The following is an 18756-nucleotide window of genomic DNA, read 5'->3' on the forward strand; positions in this document are numbered from 1 at the left end:
GAGGCTGGGAGCTCAATCCCAGCAGCCGGCTACCCAGCTTGCTGGGGGGTAAAACAGTAATGACTGGGGAAGGTACTAGCAAACCACCCCGTATTGAGTCTGTCATGAAAACGCTAGAGGACGTCACCCCAAGGGTCAGACATGACCCAGTGCGTGCACAGGGGATACCTTTACCTTTACCATTCTACATGTAGTTTAAACTTTAAAGCCCTTACTGCAGGTCCTATCCTCTGCTGCCAACTGGAACTGCTCCCTGCCTTCCTCCAAGTGACCACCTTTCAAACATTTAAATATCATCAGGCAGTATATAAGTAAGGTCTTTCATCTGCAAAAGGGAAGGATATCTAGAAAACAAGGTCTTGGGCCTGAAATCTTATGATATCATGCCCTACACACTTTTACATACATTCAGTCCCTTTTTATTTGCAGGGTCTGGTATGCTGTATGCTGTAGAAGAATAACCTGGCGGCAGTTCATGGCTGATGGTCATGAGTCCAATATTAGCAACTGTGCTGGGAGGGGACTCATTCCCTGGCTCCACAGCAGATTCCAAGGTTTACAACAACAACACACCCTCTGGTTGCCACACCAACGAGTGCAATGTTGCCTGGGAAGCAATTCACAGTGATGATTCGGGATCAGCTAGCAGCACAGCCAGAGAGAAGCCCTGTGGCACAACTCATCATCGGAGGGTTGTTTTTAAAATAATAACACTAAACCCTCTCTCAAGCCTCATATAAACTACTAATTTGCACAGGTGAACATTAACATATGTGCCATTAAATACAGCCATGAACAGTCATATTTGAGTCCCTGGATGTACTAGCACATGGATACCAGTGACAACTGCAAGAATCTTTAAGGGATGTGTGTAGTGGTTAGGAGTGTGGACTTCTAATCTGGCATGCCAGGTTCGATTCTGCGCTCCCCACATGCAGCCAGTTGGGTGACCTTGGGCTCACCATGGCACTGATAAAGCTGTTCTGACCGGGCAGTGATATCAGGGCTCTCTCAGCCTCACCCACCTCACAGGGTGTCTGTTGTGGGGAGAGGAAAGGGAAGGCAACTGGAAGCCGCTTTGAGCCTCCTTTGGGGAGAGAAAAGTGGCATATAAGAACCAACTCTTCTTCTTCTTCTTCTTCTTCTTCTTCTTCTTCTTCTTCTTCTTCTAAAAATTTGAGTAACCTCTCACTTTTTAATCTACAGTTATTTTCTGCCAAGACTTGTACTTTGCTGTCAGACATTAGTGTCAATAGTAAACTGTGGACTGATTTTCACACTGTAGCAGCAGGTTGTTCTCCTTTGGCGCCATCTCACCTTGCTTGAGATGTGAGGTCATCAAAATGCTGGAGGGGGTTTGTGTGCTGCTGACAAGTTTGTGAAAAACAAAGGCTTTGTATCTCCAGAAAAGAACTCTGCAAACTTGGTCAACAGGTAAAGAAATGGTAGATGGGTGATAATATCCCAAAGTATATTATGAGGGGCATCTAGATTGATGATGACCTGAAGGGGTGGTAGATGCCTAACTGAAAACATCAATTTATTGTGCGGAAGCAATTTTTAAAAGGGCAAATGTAACACTAAGAATTATAAGGAAAGGGACTGAGAATAAAACTGCTCATATAGTGCTACAGTACATAAATCTAGGGTGCGGCTACACTGGGGATGCTTTGTATAGCTCACTGCATCTTTCAAAGGAAACTGGCTGCCAAAATGTTCAAGAGTGCTTGCCACTGGTATAAAACTCAAGCACCTGAGGTTTCAAGAGGCACAACAGGAGCTTGGTGCAAGGCACAGAGAAATTATACTGAGAAAACCTGCTCCTCCTCTCCCACAGTATTAGCACTGACTGGCAGCAGATTTGAGACTGAGAAAAGGAAGTACTTCTTCAGGCAAAGGTAACTGACTTGTGGAACTTACCACTATAAGATGTAACTTATAGAGGGCCAATATTCAGCCGGTGCTTTGACATCTGCACCGGTTACCAGTTTGTTTCCGGATCAAGTTCAAGGTCTTGGTTTTGACCTTTAAGGCTATACGCGGTCTGAGTCCTGTTTACCTGCGAGACCACTTGGTTGCTTACGCCCCCTGCAGGGCTCTTTGCTCTGCAGGTATGAACTTACTGGTAGTCCCGGGCCCTTGGGATGCTCGCCTGGCCTTCGGTCCTGATACCCCACCTGGTGAAATGAGCTCCCGGAAGAGCTGAGGGCCCTGTCGGAGTGGTCAACTTACCGCAGGGCCTGCAAGATGGAGCTCTTCTGCCAGGCATACGGTTGAGGCCAGGGCAGGGCCCGCTATTCAATCAGAGATCCCCCATGTCCTTCTGTCCATCTGTTAATAAATAGATCTGTCTCCCCACTCTCGCCAGTAAGTCAGTCAGAAGGCTGGCCCTGACTGGTCGAGAGGGTGAGTTTAGTTAGTTTTTTTCGCTTGCCGTCTTGTCACCTTTAGAAATTGTAATTACAGGTTTTTATGGGTTTTATTGTGTTTTTATTCTTTTATCATGTGAACCGCCGTGAACCCAATTGGGAACGACAGTATATAAATGTAAATAAATAAATAAATAAATAAATAAATAAATAAATAAATAAATAAATAAATAAATAAATAAGTTTTCACCAAAGTGGGAGAAACTGTGACATTTGCTCTATAAGAAGAGATGCATGACTGAATGGTCCTCAAAAGCCACATTTTGTCTGTATTGAGAACTACATAGATGTATGCGGGATTAATCTTTCCCCATTTGTTCTCATTTTATGTTGTACTTCCCCTGCAGTTCTTTGTAATGTGATTTCAGGAGATCTTATAAAATTGTGTAATTTAGAAGACCTTTTGATACTGTGCAGAAACTGAGCCTGGAATGCAGTGTCTGGATTTTTGTTTTGCTGTTGTGGTATTTTTGAATATAACTGTTCATGTCTAAATTATGAGACGATATGCCTTTTTGATATGTATTGCATAACCACCTCAGGAATAACCACCCTGGAATAGAAGCAACACAGAAATATATTAATATATACACACACAAAAAAGACACATTGCAAAGAATTTATGTAGATTTGAGGTTGTGTGTGTGTGTGTGTGTGTGTGTGGGGTTGCACTATGGCATTCAGCTGAGCTATGACCTCTCAACAAGAACTGGATCCAATCAAGCCCACCCACAGCTGTCTACTTTGGCTTGGACTCCGGACCTTCCCTGCCCTTCTAATCTGACTGAGATGAGAAATGAAATGAATTTGGGACTACCGACCTACAAAAAAACAAGAATTGAGTCCGATGGCACCTTTAAGACCAACAAAGATTTATTCAAGGTGAAAGCTCAAACCTGCACGTGAAAGCTCAAACCTTGAATAAACCTTTGTTGATCTTAAAGGTGCTATTGGACTCAACTTTTGTTGTGCTACTTCAGACCAACACAGCTACCCACTTAGACCTACAAAACAGGTGCTCCACCATTAAACTCTTCCAACTACAAGAGAAACTGAAGCACTTTTCTTTCACATTACCAGATAGTGTGGTGAAGAGCAGCTCAGTCTGAATATCCTGAGGGATATCTCTATATCACACTGTTCAGGGCTGAAGTCCCGTCCTGAGAAATATCCCCAGGGCAGTCTGGTTAGTCCTACATATCATTTTATGCTAGTGGAAATGAAACACAATTTCCTGAATTTTGCCCTCTGTTATCAGCAGTGTCCTTATCTTTCAGTTGACATAGAATCTTAGAGCGAGGGGGAAGTTAATCTTACGGTGGATCACAGTCCACATTCCGCAGCTCCGACTGTTGCTGTCACTCTTAGGACAATGCTGCTTGCTCTGTAAATAATACAGAGAAGGGTGAGATAACAAGATAGCAATGAGAAAACGTTGTATGTAGCATGAGATGCCCAGTGTTATGCTCACCCCTAAAGAACAAAGGCAAAGGAACTTGGAGCGCTATACAGTTCCTATATGTTTTTCAGAGAGGAACCACTTGAACATGGATTTGTGTCAAACCTTCTCACTTGTACATGGGAATTGGAAGATTCTGAATACAAAATACAAATGTGGTTGTTACCACCTGATAGTTCAAAGGCAAAAAAAAAAAAAAAAGAAGCCTGAATAAGCTTCAGTTTAGGGTATTTACCAAGATGGAGGGCAGGCTGGATGGAATCTTCAGTCGTGGGATGGTCTCAATGCTTTGCAGACAAAGTTGGCAAGGACAAAGTAGAAATGCCCTCTAATATTTAAAGGAATAGACTAGCATTCATCTTCTTTTCTGGATGACCACAGGTCTACACTATGGAGTGAAAAGAAGAGCATGAAGCCAAAAACAAGGAGTTCCCAGGTAATGCATGGTGTAGTATTTTTAACCAGACAGTGCATGCATCACCTTGAAATTCTTGATCTTTTGCATTGATTTCATTATTACTTCAAGAATAAAGGTAAATTTAATAATTTGCTCATAAATCAATGAATCAACTGGGAACCTGTAAAAATAGACAGAGATAAAGTTCTCCTCTCCTCTCACAATATCTTCAATATAAACCATCATAAATCAACTGAAACTATTTGGGAAATGAATTAGGCTTAACAGCCAAGACGTAGCGCCCAGCAAGTGTTTCCAGCAGCACTAAAACATATGTACAACACACACATCTTCTGACTTGCCTCCTGGGATGGAAATGACGTCCATTGTCCCACCCCAGGGAGCAAGCCAGAAGAGGCAGGGGGGTGGCCAGTGGTGTTAGCCCAGGCAGTGGTCACACCTGTGCTTGCTGAAACTGAGGCAGTAGCTGCAAAAAGTCAGGGAGGCAGATGGAAAAGGAGACTGTGGCCATACCAGTTGAGGTCGAGGCAGAAGCCACACCTGTGGAAACCAAGGCAATGGCCCTACCCACACCACCAGACATTCAGGCAGCGGTGGTGGTGGCAGAGGCCACAGCGGCAGAGGCTGCAGTGGCGATGGCAGAGGCCCGAAGCTGGCAGCCTCAGGGGAACTGGCTAGCCCACCCGGCTAGCCTTGCATGAACAATCTGTTGGGGGCAGCCCACCTCCACCACCAGCACGGTCTCCTTCATTGCTATCACAGCCTCCTCTGCCCTGACTGCCCTGCAGCTGCTAGCTTCAGGACTCTGTCAGTGCCACTGTGGCCTCTGCTGCCACCGCCGTTGCCTCAGCATCTGACAGTGTGGGCACAGCCACAGTGGCATAGGCAGTAGTAGAGGTGACGGTGGAGTCCTGAAGCTGGCAGCCACAGGGCAACCAGCTAGGCTGGTAGGGGAGTCCACGTGGGCAATGGAGGAAGCCATGCTGGTGGCAGAGGGCTGTCTTGTGCAGGTTGTACTTGGTAGCAGTTGGATGCAAGGCTCCCTGGCCAGTTCATAAGTGAACGAATGGCCATAGCATCCCGAGAGGGTTGGCGATTGTGAACCACCCACTCCTTCCCTCCATCCACCACTCTGCCTGTCCTTCACCTGCTCCTGGCGCCACAGCTGCCAGCGAGGGCCAGATTGTCACAGATGATATGTTCTATCATCGGCTCGGATTCTCAGAAATTTATTATTGGAGAGGAAAAACTCCTATATTGGCCAGCACCTTCTGTGCTTTCTATTTCCCTAGTATGCTGTCTTCAATGTCCACCAAAGACCTATGTTTGGAAGGAGACAGGTTCTCACGTTTATAGCGTATCCTAACATGATTTTAGAACTGGTACACATTGTCAATATTTTAGTCCAATTCTAACTGATCAGTAGTCTTGAATAATAGCAAAGCTTAATTTAATTTCTGCCAGTGTTTTATTTAACCTGATATTTTATCATCATAATAAAGATGATGATGAAGCTTATATCAAATGACTTGGCATAGATCATCATCTTATGGTTATGTACTCTCAAACTTGGTTAAATATCTGTGGAACAAATTGCAATGTGTATTGCATAGCATATGTATGCATAGCATGTCTAGAATTCTCTTTACCGTTGTGACTTTTTCTGCTAATGTTTTGTATTCTGAATAAGATTAGAAAATGAATTAGACCCAGCGAGGCAAACAGGAAACAACTGAACATTAAAAGCTTTTTAAAAAGTGTTATTGTTTTTAGCAGGTTTGGGCTTGAAGATAAATGGCTACAATCATCAAGACTGATTCACCAACAAGGGGAAAGAAATTTATACTGTCCTAAATCTAGTCGTTGAGCATAAAAATTGCTAGCATACTCCACTGGTCTCTGATCAGGAGCATCATCTTTCAGCCACCTGAAGTAAAAGAACATTTCCATAACAGCTGGTGTTGTCAGTATTTGTCAGGAGAAGGTCTACCATAAACATGAAGCTGTTCAATTGCTGTTGTGAGTTTGCACTTTTCCCTGCATATATCCTATGAATATATGTTGTCCTTAGAACCTATGCTCCATTTGAAAACATTTTGTGGGGCTGCTTATCTCTAATCCTAGTTTCACCCAGAGAATTCTGCCTAAGTTTCAAGATATTTATTTAAATATTTACAGAACTTTCTCCCAAGCAAATGAAGTTCAAAGTTGGTATGAAATGGGGGGGGGGGATGCAACTTTCACACAAATCAGTCATGGTTCTATTACAGAATCCATTCATCAGATCCAGTAGCAATACCATCTTGAGCGCAGGTGCATGTTTCCAAGCACATGGACTTCAATGGACTTCCAAATAATGTATTACTAAGCTCCCCCAGGGAGAGGAATACTTCTTATGATGTCAAAACAGTCACCCATGTAATTCTAAAGCCGTTTAAGCACTGAAGTGAAGCATGATATAAATGCTAAGTATGGTAGTCCCAGAGCCTTCTCTCCGCTGTCAACAAATGGAAGTAAGTTAGGCTTTTTAAGCTCAAGATTTTTAAGCCTCTTTCCCCCAAGCTAACCAGAATGCACACTGAAGTCAATCTACCTCTAAGGGAATGGGAGATTAAAGTAGATGGATTGATAGTTTTCTGCACTGAGGTGGTGTTTGGAATGTTGCTCTTGGACCAGCATCATTTTGGCATTTGCCACCTTCATATTCTGTCTTGACTGCCCACATTGTTTTATAAAGCCCATTGGTCTCTCTTCTCCAGAAGGAAACTGGCCCTGCAGAACATGCCCAGAATTTATATAGCAGCTTAATAAAAGAGCTGCAAGAATGCCCACACGGTTTCTCAGTGAAATGCCACTATGAACAAAATTGCAAGCAGGTTACTAAAATGTGTAAGTAAATGGTTCTATTAGATTTTTGGAGTGGGCTCAAATCCATTTGCCTCCAAAGAAAGCAGCGATAATTGATTTAACTGAAAAATAATATTTTATTCAAATAAAAGCTGATCATAAAAGCTAAACTTCAAATCAAAGCATTTAGTTCAGGTACATTAGTTGTCTTGATACAGAAAATAGGGATATGTCACTCCACCAACCTTTCAATGGCCCTGGTCTTCCCCCTTTCTGACACAAAATAAGATGTTCTCTGCATGGTAACAATGACCTTATTTAAATGTACTTAAGAAGTGATTTTTTAAAACTCTCTTAATTGCTACCTTTTCCAAAAGTAATAGTTGGCTGTACTTCAGCTTTGGAAATCACAGCCCAAGTCGAGTTGGAGGGAAACTGGTACACTGATAGTGTTTTCTTGTCAGTCAAAATTAAATTTAATTGTAATCAATTCAACGTCTAATAAGGCAGTGCAGATAAAGTACTACATTCATGAGAGCAAGAACTACCACAGAGCCTTCCCCCCCCTAAGAAGAATACTTTATTAAGGAGGATAAAAAGCATGGTTTAAACAGTCTGAATAGAAATGGCTTTCAGTATAGTCCGTTTCTTCAGGCTCAGAGTCATCATGGTCTTGAGTTAATTGGTCAGCATCTTCGTCAGAAGTGGATGGGCGTGTCAGGATGATGCGAGGTATCTGGGGTACCACAAAAAAGTACAGAGGGAAAAAAAAGTCAATTGCAATAGAGGAAAAGGGAGAAATGAAGAGTCAGACGATCCACAATACTGAAGAACAAAGAAAACTCCAGGCATTTAAATGATCAAATAAGAAATGATGTTCATTACTGTACAGTGTCTTTTTGTCTCCTTTCCCCCTAGGTTAACTAATAGCCAGGAATGCCTGTCCAAATTGTTGTTACTTTTCTTTCTTGCTGGAAGTCATTCATTCTGTGCATTACATGTTTGGGTAAGGGTGCTAGCATGCATGCATGCATGCATGAGTTATAAGGACTCCTGATTAATGGATATTTATACTAACCTTGCTCCAAAGATCTCAGTGCTCTGTACATGGTTTTACCCTCCTCTACTTTCTCCTCACCAGAACTCTGTGAGGCAGTTTAGGCTGAGAGAGAGTAACCGGCCTAAGGTCACCCAGGGGACTTCATGGATGAGTGGAGATTTGTGGGTATCCTAAATTCTACTCTATTAACTACTACACATACTGGGTTCTAACTGTGCTGGCAATTTGCCACAATTAACATTGCCTACACGTATAATCTGATTTACAGTTTGGGGGCTGAAAAAGTCTAGGAGCTGTTCTAATTTTGTGCATCAGACAGGCTAGAAAAAGTAGCAAACTATAAAGTAGGCTAAAAAGAGAAAATTTATTAATCCCAATGTAAAGTCAAAGGCGAACAAATAGCAGGACCTGACTCAACTGTAGTGCTTGACACTGGTCTCTTATGAGTCAAACTAAGAGAAAAGGAGGTCTCTCTTGGAAACTACTGACATTTGCTAGTAAATATCAAAGTTGATTGATCTGTCTTGGGAAATTTCAATGCTTACTAAGTAAGCATTGTCATTAGTCAGAAGAACCTAGTTTAAAATTTTAAGATTCACAGTATTTTTCCTAAAGGATTGTTTCATCAGGCTTACTTTAAACATCTACTAGTACTTAAATTATCTGGTTATTCAGCCTTCATCAGCTCCAAGAGACAGGAGTCTTCCATTGGAAGAGGTCCCCGCCAAGTTACCCTTCATTCGATACAGAGAAAAAGGGAGTTACCTGATCATAAGCTTTCTTGAGATTTTTTCTGATATTTGATAAAGGTTTAGCAAACTATTAGTAAATTTCAACATATAGCATTCTAATTTATTCCAGTCTACTAATATGAAGCAAAACTGTTTACCACAATGGTCAATGCCAAAGCAAGAATATGCCTAAATAATTCTGTAAATGAGTCTGTACACATTTCTGGAGGTCGGCCATATATGTACCAATATATAAAACTGCTTTCCTCTCAATGAGTTTTTAACTTGCTTAAGAAGAAAGAGCATAAAACAAATCAATAACAACTATTGGAAAGCAACTTTTATCTCCCAGCATCTAAGACAATGGTAATTCAGGGTAATACTGACATCTGCTGGGTTTTTATAAAATCAGCACAAAAATCTGACCATCTAAAAGCCCAACTGCCAAGAGACAAAGATTTAACTGTATCGTAAAAGTTCAACATTCAAAACTACTTGTTAACATATCCCCAATTTTGTTTTCCATCATTACATACCATTATAACATGGTTTGTTGTCTGGAAAGGGCCACTTTTAGAGGATGGTAGAGAACCGGAATCAGGTGTGCTGGGTTCTGAAATACGAGCATCCTTTAAAAATAGTAAAATGAAGTAGTCAATCTAATGTTTTGGACATTCTTAAACTAACAAGCAGTTATGTACTCATGTCTTTCCTTCAGATGCAGCATGGCAGGTTATATTTAGCCAGCTACCCCCCACTTCCTCCCCTTCTCATCTCAGTTCTGTAAATCTGGAAGGGAGAGATGCAGGCAGATGTGGATTTTCCCATTTTCCTCTCAACAGTCTCTTTCAACATCCTGAAAGATGATTTTCAAAATTTCAAGACCATTGAGAACCAGTGTGGTGTAGTGGTTAAGAGCGGTGGACTCTAATATGGAGAACCAGGTTTGATTCCACACTCCTCTATATACAGCCAGTTGGGTGATCTTGGGCTATTCACAATTCTCTTAGGACTCTTCTCATAGAGCAGTTCTGTTAGAACTCTCTCAGCCCCACCTTCCTCACAAGGTGTCTGCTGTGGGGAGAGGAAGGGAAAGGTATTTGTAAGCCACTTTGAGACTCCCTTGGGACTCTGTTGGGTAGTGAAAAGTGGGGTTTAAAAAACCCAGTTCTTCTTCTCAAAAATCCAAAAAAAAAATGGGGGGGAGGGTGTTCCTGCTGCATCATCCAATGAGGGCTGTTGGTTCTAGGCCAGAATTTACAAAATCCAGTGAGGTGCTCCAGAAGGATCTGCTGAAGTTGGGCAAATGGGAGTCAATGTGGCAAATGAGGTTCAACCTGGGCAAGTGCAAAGTAATGCACATTGGAACAAAAAATCCCAGCTATAAGTACCCACTGATGGGGCTGAACTGATAGCAACTGATCAGGAGAGAAATCTTGCAGTTATGGTAGGTAAGTCACTGCAGATGTCGATACAGTGTGTGACCGCAATGAGAAAGGCACATGCTATGCTGGGGATTATTAGCAAGGGGACTGAATACAAATCAGCCACCCTCATAATGCCCCTGTAGAAATCTATAGTGTTGTCTCATTTTCAATACAATGTACAGTTCTGGTCACCGCACTGCAAAAAAGACACTATGGCACTGGGAAAGATACAGGAAAGGGTGAGTAAAGCGATTAAGGGGATGGATCACCTTCCCTGTGAAGAAAGGTTAAATTAGGTCTCTTTAGCATGGAGAAATAACAACGGAGGGGTGACAGGACAGAGGTTTACAAAATTATGCAAGGAATAGAGAAGGCAGAGAAAGAAGTACTTTTCTCCTGTCTCAAAAAACAAGAACTAGCAGAGACTCAATGCTATTAATGAGCAGCAAGCTTAGAAAGGAAGTAATTCTTCACCCAAGCAGTAATTCATGTGGGGAATTCATTGCTGCAAGAAGTGATGGTGGTTAAAGGTAAAGGTAAAGGTATCCCCTGTGCAAGCACCGAGTCATGTCTGACCCTTGGGGTGACGCCCTCCAGCGTTTTCATGGCAGACTCAATACGGGGTGGTTTGCCAGTGCCTTCCCCAGTCATTACCGCTTACCCCCCAGCAAGCTGGGTACTCATTTTACCGACCTCGGAAGGATGGAAGGCTGAGTCGACCTTGAGCCGGCTGCTGGGATCGAACTCCCAACCTCATGGGCAGACAGCTCCAGACAGCATATCGCTGCCTTACCACTCTGCGCCACAAGAGGCTGGTGATGGTGGTTACAAGCATACAAAGCTTAAAGAGGGGATTGGATCAACATATGGGGCAGAGGTCCATGAGTAGCTATTAGTCACAAGGTACAGATGGAACACTATGTCTTGAGCAGTGATGCTTTGCATTCTTGGTGCTTGCGAGACAACATTGGGTGGCTTTCTGGAGTTCTGGTACTGCTGGTGGACCTCCTGAAGACACATGGGATTTGGCTACTGCATGACGGAGTGTTGAGCTGGTTGGGCCATTGGCCTGATCCAATATGGTTTCTCTTATGTTTTTATCTCTCTCTTTCCACAGCAACCATTTCCTTTTGGGGGAAAGTTTATTCTGGCATTTTTTTGATCCATAGGAACTAACACTGACATGGGTCAGGAGGCTGCAGGGTGGGAAACTTCACCCTTTCTGTTCTCTTTCTCCCTCCTGACTGCAGCACACACAGATAACATGGCTATTAGTCTAGGGGGAGTCCACAACTCCAGGGGAAAAAACTGTCCCATTCAGAAAAGACTGCCGGGAGAAGGGATGTAGGAAAGATCTGTCACCCCAGCATCCATACATCATGAGATCCAGTGGAAATTACATTTCTGTTATGTAGTTTCTGAGATAGGTATGGTCACTCTGCTTTTAAAAAAAGGCCACCTTACAAAAAACAGTCACCGATTCTATCATTCCGAAGCTCAAAGGAAGAGATTTTAACTCTTCTTGTTAGTGCAACATCATTATGTCCCAAAGAGCCCGTGGGAGAACAGGACAAGCTTCACTGAATGACTTTATCCTCTCACAAGAAGCTGTTCTTGGCAAACGTTTGAATGATGGAATGCACCTCATCGTTTTCTTTATGTGGGGATGAGTATTTTCCACCAGCAAAGCTAATTCCATGGCTCCCCCTTGGACTGCACACAATGACGGTTATCTGGCAAAGAACTAGAGTGGCTACTCAATGGCCGGTTCAAAGCACGTGCAGGAAATTTGGTTTGGTTGTTCTCTGGTTTGGTTGTTATAGCGTCTGAGGTGCTGTTCCTGTGAGGCTATTATAGAGAATCTTTCTCTTTCAGAACACTTGCTGGAAACAATAAAAGGGGATGAAAAATAAGGGAATACAAGCATGGGAGACTTCACGGTTAACCTATTATAATAACAGCAGCAACAATAATTTCCTTCTTATATCCTGCCCTTTCCTAGATGGCTCAGGGCAGATAGCATCATAAATGAAAAACATTCAATCTCAATAAAAACCACACATACACATAGTATATACGAGACTGAATGTAAAATGCCAGAATTGTCAATTTCAGTTTTTGAAATTCAAGCTAAGAATCCTCCGTTCATCAAAATAGGCTTTGTTTACAGAAAAGCAGAGGAGAGAATATGGACCTCACTTATTTCTCCTGCACCAGTCTACCATCATCTGTATTTAAATTTCCTGAAGCACAGTCCCTGTGAGATTAAATAAAAAGACTACCCTGACTTTTTAAAATTACTTTATTGCATACTGCTCACACACAAAGTGTATTTTTATTCCAGCAATGTATTCTACTAATCTGGGGAAGCTGGAAGGGTAGGCATCATTTCAGGAGACAAAGGGGGAGAGATGTATGACTTTCTCAGAAGCACCAATATTTCTATCCAATTTGCTGGATCTGCATGCCAGGGAACTAGGAGGTGGGTTTATATCAGTATGCTAGTCAATGGCACCAATCCCTGTTCGTGAAGCCAAAGGGCAAGTGCTGGACTAGTGTTCATAACATTGGAATCATTATGGGAAAGGCCAGTAACTCAGAGGTAGTTCTCATGCCTCTCATGCACAATGTCCCAGAGTCAAGCATCTCCAGTTAAATATGACACAGAGCAGTTGTTAGGAATCACATTTCTCTGTCTAAAAATTTGGGGAGCAGCTGCAAGTCAAAGCAGTCACTGCAGAGCTACATGGAACAACAGGCTGACTTTGTGCAAGGCAGCTTTCATATGTCTATTATCTGTTTCAGTATGTTGTCAGAACACATGCACTTCATAGGCAAACTGTTTTTCCCCCCTCTGGCTGGTTAATCCTTGCCTGTTTCCAAGAGCAGAGCTTCAAATCTTAGAGAATCATCAAATCTTAGAGAAATCTTTCTCCCCTCCCACCCCCATGCGCCTCTGGCAGGAGCACAATCTAAGCATTCGCCTCTCGTGTAAAAGAATACCATTTCATAATGAAATAAAGCCGGTCTTAATTTTTTTTCATATATGACTTTGCCAAGCCAAGATGCACTTAATTGTTGTTTTAGCTTGATCCTTAAGGCAATGATTTCTTGCATGGCTTTCTACAATTATTCTTAATGGCTTACAGTATGTCCGTTTCATATACTCAACAAATGTAACCAATTATGGTATGGCTTTATGAGTTGCACTTTTGGTGAAAAGTAATCCATGCATGGGATGCTTTCTTCCTGGACTCATTCTCACTCTGATAAGCAGATGTAGAATCATTCAGGCCATCTAGTCCAATCTCCTGCTCAATGCAGGATCAGCCTAAAGCCTCCAGGATATCTGTCCAGCCGCTGCTTGAAGACTGTCAGTGAGGGGGAGCTCACCACCTTCCTAAGCAGCCTATTCCACTGCTGAACTACTCTGACTATGAAAATATTACCCCTGATATCGTTCTCCATGTAGTTTAAACCCATTACTGCAAGTCCTCTGCTGCCAACAGGAACGTTTCCCTGCTCTCCTCTGACAACCTTTCAAATACTTAAAGACAGTAATCATGTCCTAGACGAGTATTGTAATTGAGGTTGGCATGAAAGAATCCCCGGAAATTGCTAGAAACACCACAAGGACACTGGTTCTTGCAGTAAGTTTGAAGACAACTTTATCTAAGCAAAGACCATACAAAAAAGAGTAGAAACATTCCTAGAAAGATATCTTTCTGATTCATGAGGGTCATACAGACAATCGGATGGGAATCTGGAGTTCTGTGTTGGAAGATCAGTTCTTAAGTGCATAAGAAAAGAAGGCTTCAGATTTCCCCCTGAACAAATTTTCTGTCCTGAAATGGCTGCAGGGAGAAACAAATGCCCCACTGGGAAACAGGTTAAGTTTCACAAATGCTCCTTAGGAGGCATTTCAGCTCGGGGGAAAGTTTAAGCCCCCTCTTCCTGAGTGCCAAGTGCTGAGATTAATCAGGCCCTACATGCTCGGAAATTGTTCCCAACATGGAACTACAGGCAGGTGCCTGATCCAAGTCAGTGAGGCAGCCCCTCCTATTTGCATTATTCAGGTTTCTAATTACATCCCCATGTGCATGTATAACTTTTGGTTTCAGTGTGAGGGCAAACAAAATACCACCATCTTCAGAAGTAAGACTTCCAACTCCTAAGCTGAACCATCTTATTTGGGGTGGAGATGGGGATGGCCTAGGCCTATGTCTGGGCCTTCAAAAGCAAAGATGAAACTGAGGTGAGAGGCATATGACATCATTCATCGGCATGCTATGAAAAGACTGATTACGGCCCATTCTGCACCACAGCGGCTGCTCCAGACCGCTGGCAGTGTGGTGCTGAGGAGCTTTATGCACCGCAGCTTCCTGGTGTTCTGCTGAGATGTGTACCCCTGGGAAACACAGCGGCAGCAGAATGGTTCTGCCATGCTAGAGGGATTGTGTGTCTGTGAGTGTGTGTGTTATTTTTGCAGAAAGGTGGGATTGCATAGAGCGAAATCCCACTTTCCTGCAAAATAAAAAACAATGTCCTGGTCCGCTCCATTGTGCGGCGAAGCCAACAAGGGCATATTTTGCCCCCTTTAGGCCACTGTAGGGCAGGGAGAAGCCAGGACTACTGCAGGACAGGCCCTGTTGGCTCCTGCACTGATTCTCCTGCATTCCATTAGCCAGGGCCAACTGAGGGCCCAATCCACAGCAGGCCCAAGAGGGGACCTGCCCAGCAGCTGCATCATGCGGAAGTGGGAATTTGCCCCACTTCGATATGACCGCCCTTTTGGCTTTTTCTGCCTGTGCGGAACTAGACCTACTGTTTCTGAAGATCAAGTTATTGTTAAACATACAGGTACAGGGGCCAGTTCAATATATGACAACCCTAGGTAGAGAACCCTTTTCCAGAAAGTTAGCTAGACTTGCTCTGTACCCTTAGGTACATAGCCCCGCTATTCTTTGACCCAGCTGCCTAAAGAGGACCCTGCATACCTCAAATTGAAGATATTATTGACCATTGCTTGCTCTGTCACTTTGGGAAAAAGGAGGCTTGGCCTGTCATCACTTAATACCTTTCAGCTCCAGAGTGCTGAATTAAGATGAAAGAGTCCCACTGTTGACCAATTACCTTCAAGGGTGGCTCACTTGCCCCTGCGGTTCTTGGGACATGCTCTTTGGTTTCCTTTGAAGACCTTCTGTTGGCATCTTTGGGGGCTGCAGTTGGAACTGGGTGCTTATTGCTGAGTGCTGGAAAGGATTTCATCTTCGCTGCTCCTTTCTGTCTGTCCTGGAAAGCGACTCTAGCATTTTTTTGATCTCGGATGGTGTCTCGAGTATCAAAAAGACTCCCAGAGAATTTGGATACAGGTTCCTGTTTTTGTTTTTTAAGAGAAAGAATCATTGTTAAAACACAGTATTAATATCATCGAAATGGAGGCACTTTAAACAAAATGTAAAAGTTCTGGTTGTGTTGAATTAAGCCAAAAACATGGATGTAATGTTGCATCAATAAAGCAGTTGGGTCACAACGGAAAAGCAACGGCATTGTTATATATGTTACCTGAGAAGGAAAATGGTATAAAGTAAGAGATGTCTGAGGCTTTTGTTTTATGTATGTGTACACAAATACATTCATGCACATAAATCTCATGAATCTCAAGAAACTAAGCATAAGAAGGGCCACCCCCTCCCCCCCAGAATATTAATTATCTATAGTTATAGCCATGAGAAAACATGAAGAGCTATAATTGCTTTTCTTTAGTGAATTGTACTGCTTTCCATTCACCGTTCCTATATCCAGAAAGAGACAGTTTTTTGTTAAAACACAAGGGTTGCTGGCACATTTCAAAGCTAATGGGTATATTTTGAAAACATGGGCTTCTGTTGTATTAGTCAAACATCTACAGTTGGAAAACCATCTTTTAGACTTTGGGAGTGGAAGGAATACTACTTTAAGAAAAAAAACTGTTCTTATTGACACATTTTTAGGAACAGATGGGATGACAGCAGCAAACAGAATGGATTGTAAACCAGAGTACAAAAGCTTACTACTAGAAAACAATTAGACAATCACAGGAGCTTTCCATCATACCAGTCAACATGAACTGTTTAAGCTGGAATCAATATCTATTGTTCCTTTGTTATTTTTGTATCCCACTTTTCTTCCATGAATTTAAGACAGTGTACATCTCTTATTCAGGCACCAATAAGCCCAGACCTACATAGGTCCAACAAGGAAACTGCATCATATGCTCTAGGCCAATAGTTCTCTCTGCTTTGGTCCAAGTTTACTTGCTATGATGAACCTCTTTAAACCACAGAGCATACACCAGCTTGGTGTAGTGGTTAGGAGCATGGACTTCTAATCTGGCAAGCCAGGTTTTATTCCGTGCTCCCCCACATGCAACCAGCTGGGTGAGCTTAGGCTTGCCACAGCACTGATAAAGCTGTTCTGACCAAGAAGTAATATCACAGATCTCTCAGATTCACCCACCTCACAGGGTGTCTGTTGTGGGGAGAGGAAAGGGAAGGCGAATGTATGCCGCTTTGAGACTCCCTTGGGTAGAGAAAAGCGGCATATAAGAACCAACTATTCTTCTCTTAAAGCACGGGACCTGGTTTCACAACTCACTTTTGGATCAGGATCCAAAGGTTGAGAAATGCTGCCTTAGATATACCTGGAGATGTATTTATAACAAATGCTTCCAGACACAAATAAAATGGACTTTCTTGTGCCAGTATCTTTAACTGCTCCTGCGGAGCAGCAGTAATAATTGAGTAAGGGCAACATGGGAAGAGAAAGGGCGAACCCTCTCCGGGATAAAAACTCAGAGGGCCCAATCAGGAGCCACAAAGTGGCTCCTGATTGGGCCCTCCAAGTGTCCATCCAGGGCCACGCAGCCAATGGGGAGCTGCCTGGCCTCGCCTGGCCTGGCCCAGCCGGGGAGTCGCCATGCAGACAAAGAAGGCAGCCCGCACGGTGAGTCCTCCAGCCGCGTTCTCCTCCAACCGCGTTCTCCTCCAACTTTCCCGCCCCGGGACCCTTAATGCTGGGGGGCCCCCGTGGTAGGCGGGGGCCTTCTCTCGGCCCCAGGAACAGCCTCGCCATGTCGCAGACAGGGAGAACGCCCCAGGTCGTGGGCGGGTGGCCAGGGCGCGCCAGGCCCCAGGAAGCCTTCGCCCTGCAAAGTTTTCCCCGGGGAAGGGGGCCTAGCGCCCATTTTATTACAGAATAAAATGGGCTTTAAATCTAGTATAAATATTAAAAGGTTACCGAGTCTACAGAACTGAATTACAACATACATCCTCATCAGGATCCTCCAGCTCCTCTGCTTCTTGCTCAGGACTGATTCTTCCTTCTTTCCACTTTTCATTGGTTGAACTGAATTTGTAGAGACTACTGCCATGGGTGCTCTCCTTGCCCTTCAGAGAAGCCCAACGAGATCCCTGGGAACTCCAGTTATGACTGCCATGCAACTTTGGAGACTTGGGAATCCATTTGATAGATTCCTAGAAGAAAAGTTAAAAAGCACAAGAACTTAACAGGTTTAATTCAGCGTCTGTATATGCAGATGTCAAATTGCCAAGCAAGTGAAGATCAGCTAGAGGGATCAACTTTTCACTCAGAGTTTCCAATGGGCCAGCCAACCAGAAGTGTATTAAATCCACCAACTGTGTGAATGAGTCAAGCAGTCAACAGGAATCACCAGTGAGTGGGCAATGGCAAAAACACTGACCACACGCTGCACTATGCAATGACAAAAGAATCACAGAAGAAGACTGGTATATATTGGTAACTTAAGCTTTTCAGGACACAAATCCCACTCACCAGTCCACCATTTCCCCTCGGCCTTTACTCTGAAGAGCTTCATGCATGTCAAATACACTCTGAATGCCACCTTGTGGTTTCAATTTCACAAGTCAACTTGAGCATTACACAACTGGCAGTGGTTTAGATAAAATCCTAATTTCTCAACAAACTCTGTAAGCATGGAGGTAAAGCATGAGATTCCTTGTCTTACTCATCCAAATGCTTAATTTGCTAGATGAGAATTAGCAGCGCAGTTCAGTTTCATTCAAAGCCCACTCACGTCAGAGATATGGGTCAAAACAGGGTTCTTCTCCAATAACAGCCACCTTAACTAGGCCTGTAAACTACCAGACTAGCTTGAACAGTATTCTGAAACACGTACAGACTAGAGGAATAAAAATCTGGTGCAGCGTCTTTCATTATATTATTTGTATCCTAAAGAACTCAAAGGAGCTAGTATGTGCAGTAGAGTCAGAGTGTCACTAGGACAGTACAGCAGTGGTCCCCAACCCACGGTCTGGAGACCGGTGCCAGTCCGTAGATCACTTGGTACAGGGCCACAACTCCTCC

At 43.3% G+C, this 18756-nt stretch overlaps 1 protein-coding gene across 1 annotated transcript in view; it reads right to left on the reverse strand.

Annotated features, from left to right (window-relative positions):
- Positions 1-7333: 7333 nt before the first annotated feature.
- Positions 7334-18756, reverse strand: part of LRRC1 (leucine rich repeat containing 1) — a 121637-nt gene continuing 110214 nt past the window's right edge. Inside the window, exons 14-17 of the mRNA XM_077308830.1 lie at positions 17679-17885; positions 15505-15747; positions 9481-9573; positions 7334-7889 (exon numbers count right to left, since the gene is read on the reverse strand). Of these exons, the coding sequence (XP_077164945.1) occupies positions 7737-7889; positions 9481-9573; positions 15505-15747; positions 17679-17885 (696 nt within the window). The 3' untranslated portion in view covers positions 7334-7736. The remainder of the gene's footprint in view (positions 7890-9480; positions 9574-15504; positions 15748-17678; positions 17886-18756) is intronic.

The sequence above is a fragment of the Paroedura picta genome, chromosome 1 (genome assembly GCF_049243985.1).
Source record: "Paroedura picta isolate Pp20150507F chromosome 1, Ppicta_v3.0, whole genome shotgun sequence".
NCBI classification, from domain to species: Eukaryota; Metazoa; Chordata; class Lepidosauria; order Squamata; family Gekkonidae; genus Paroedura; species Paroedura picta.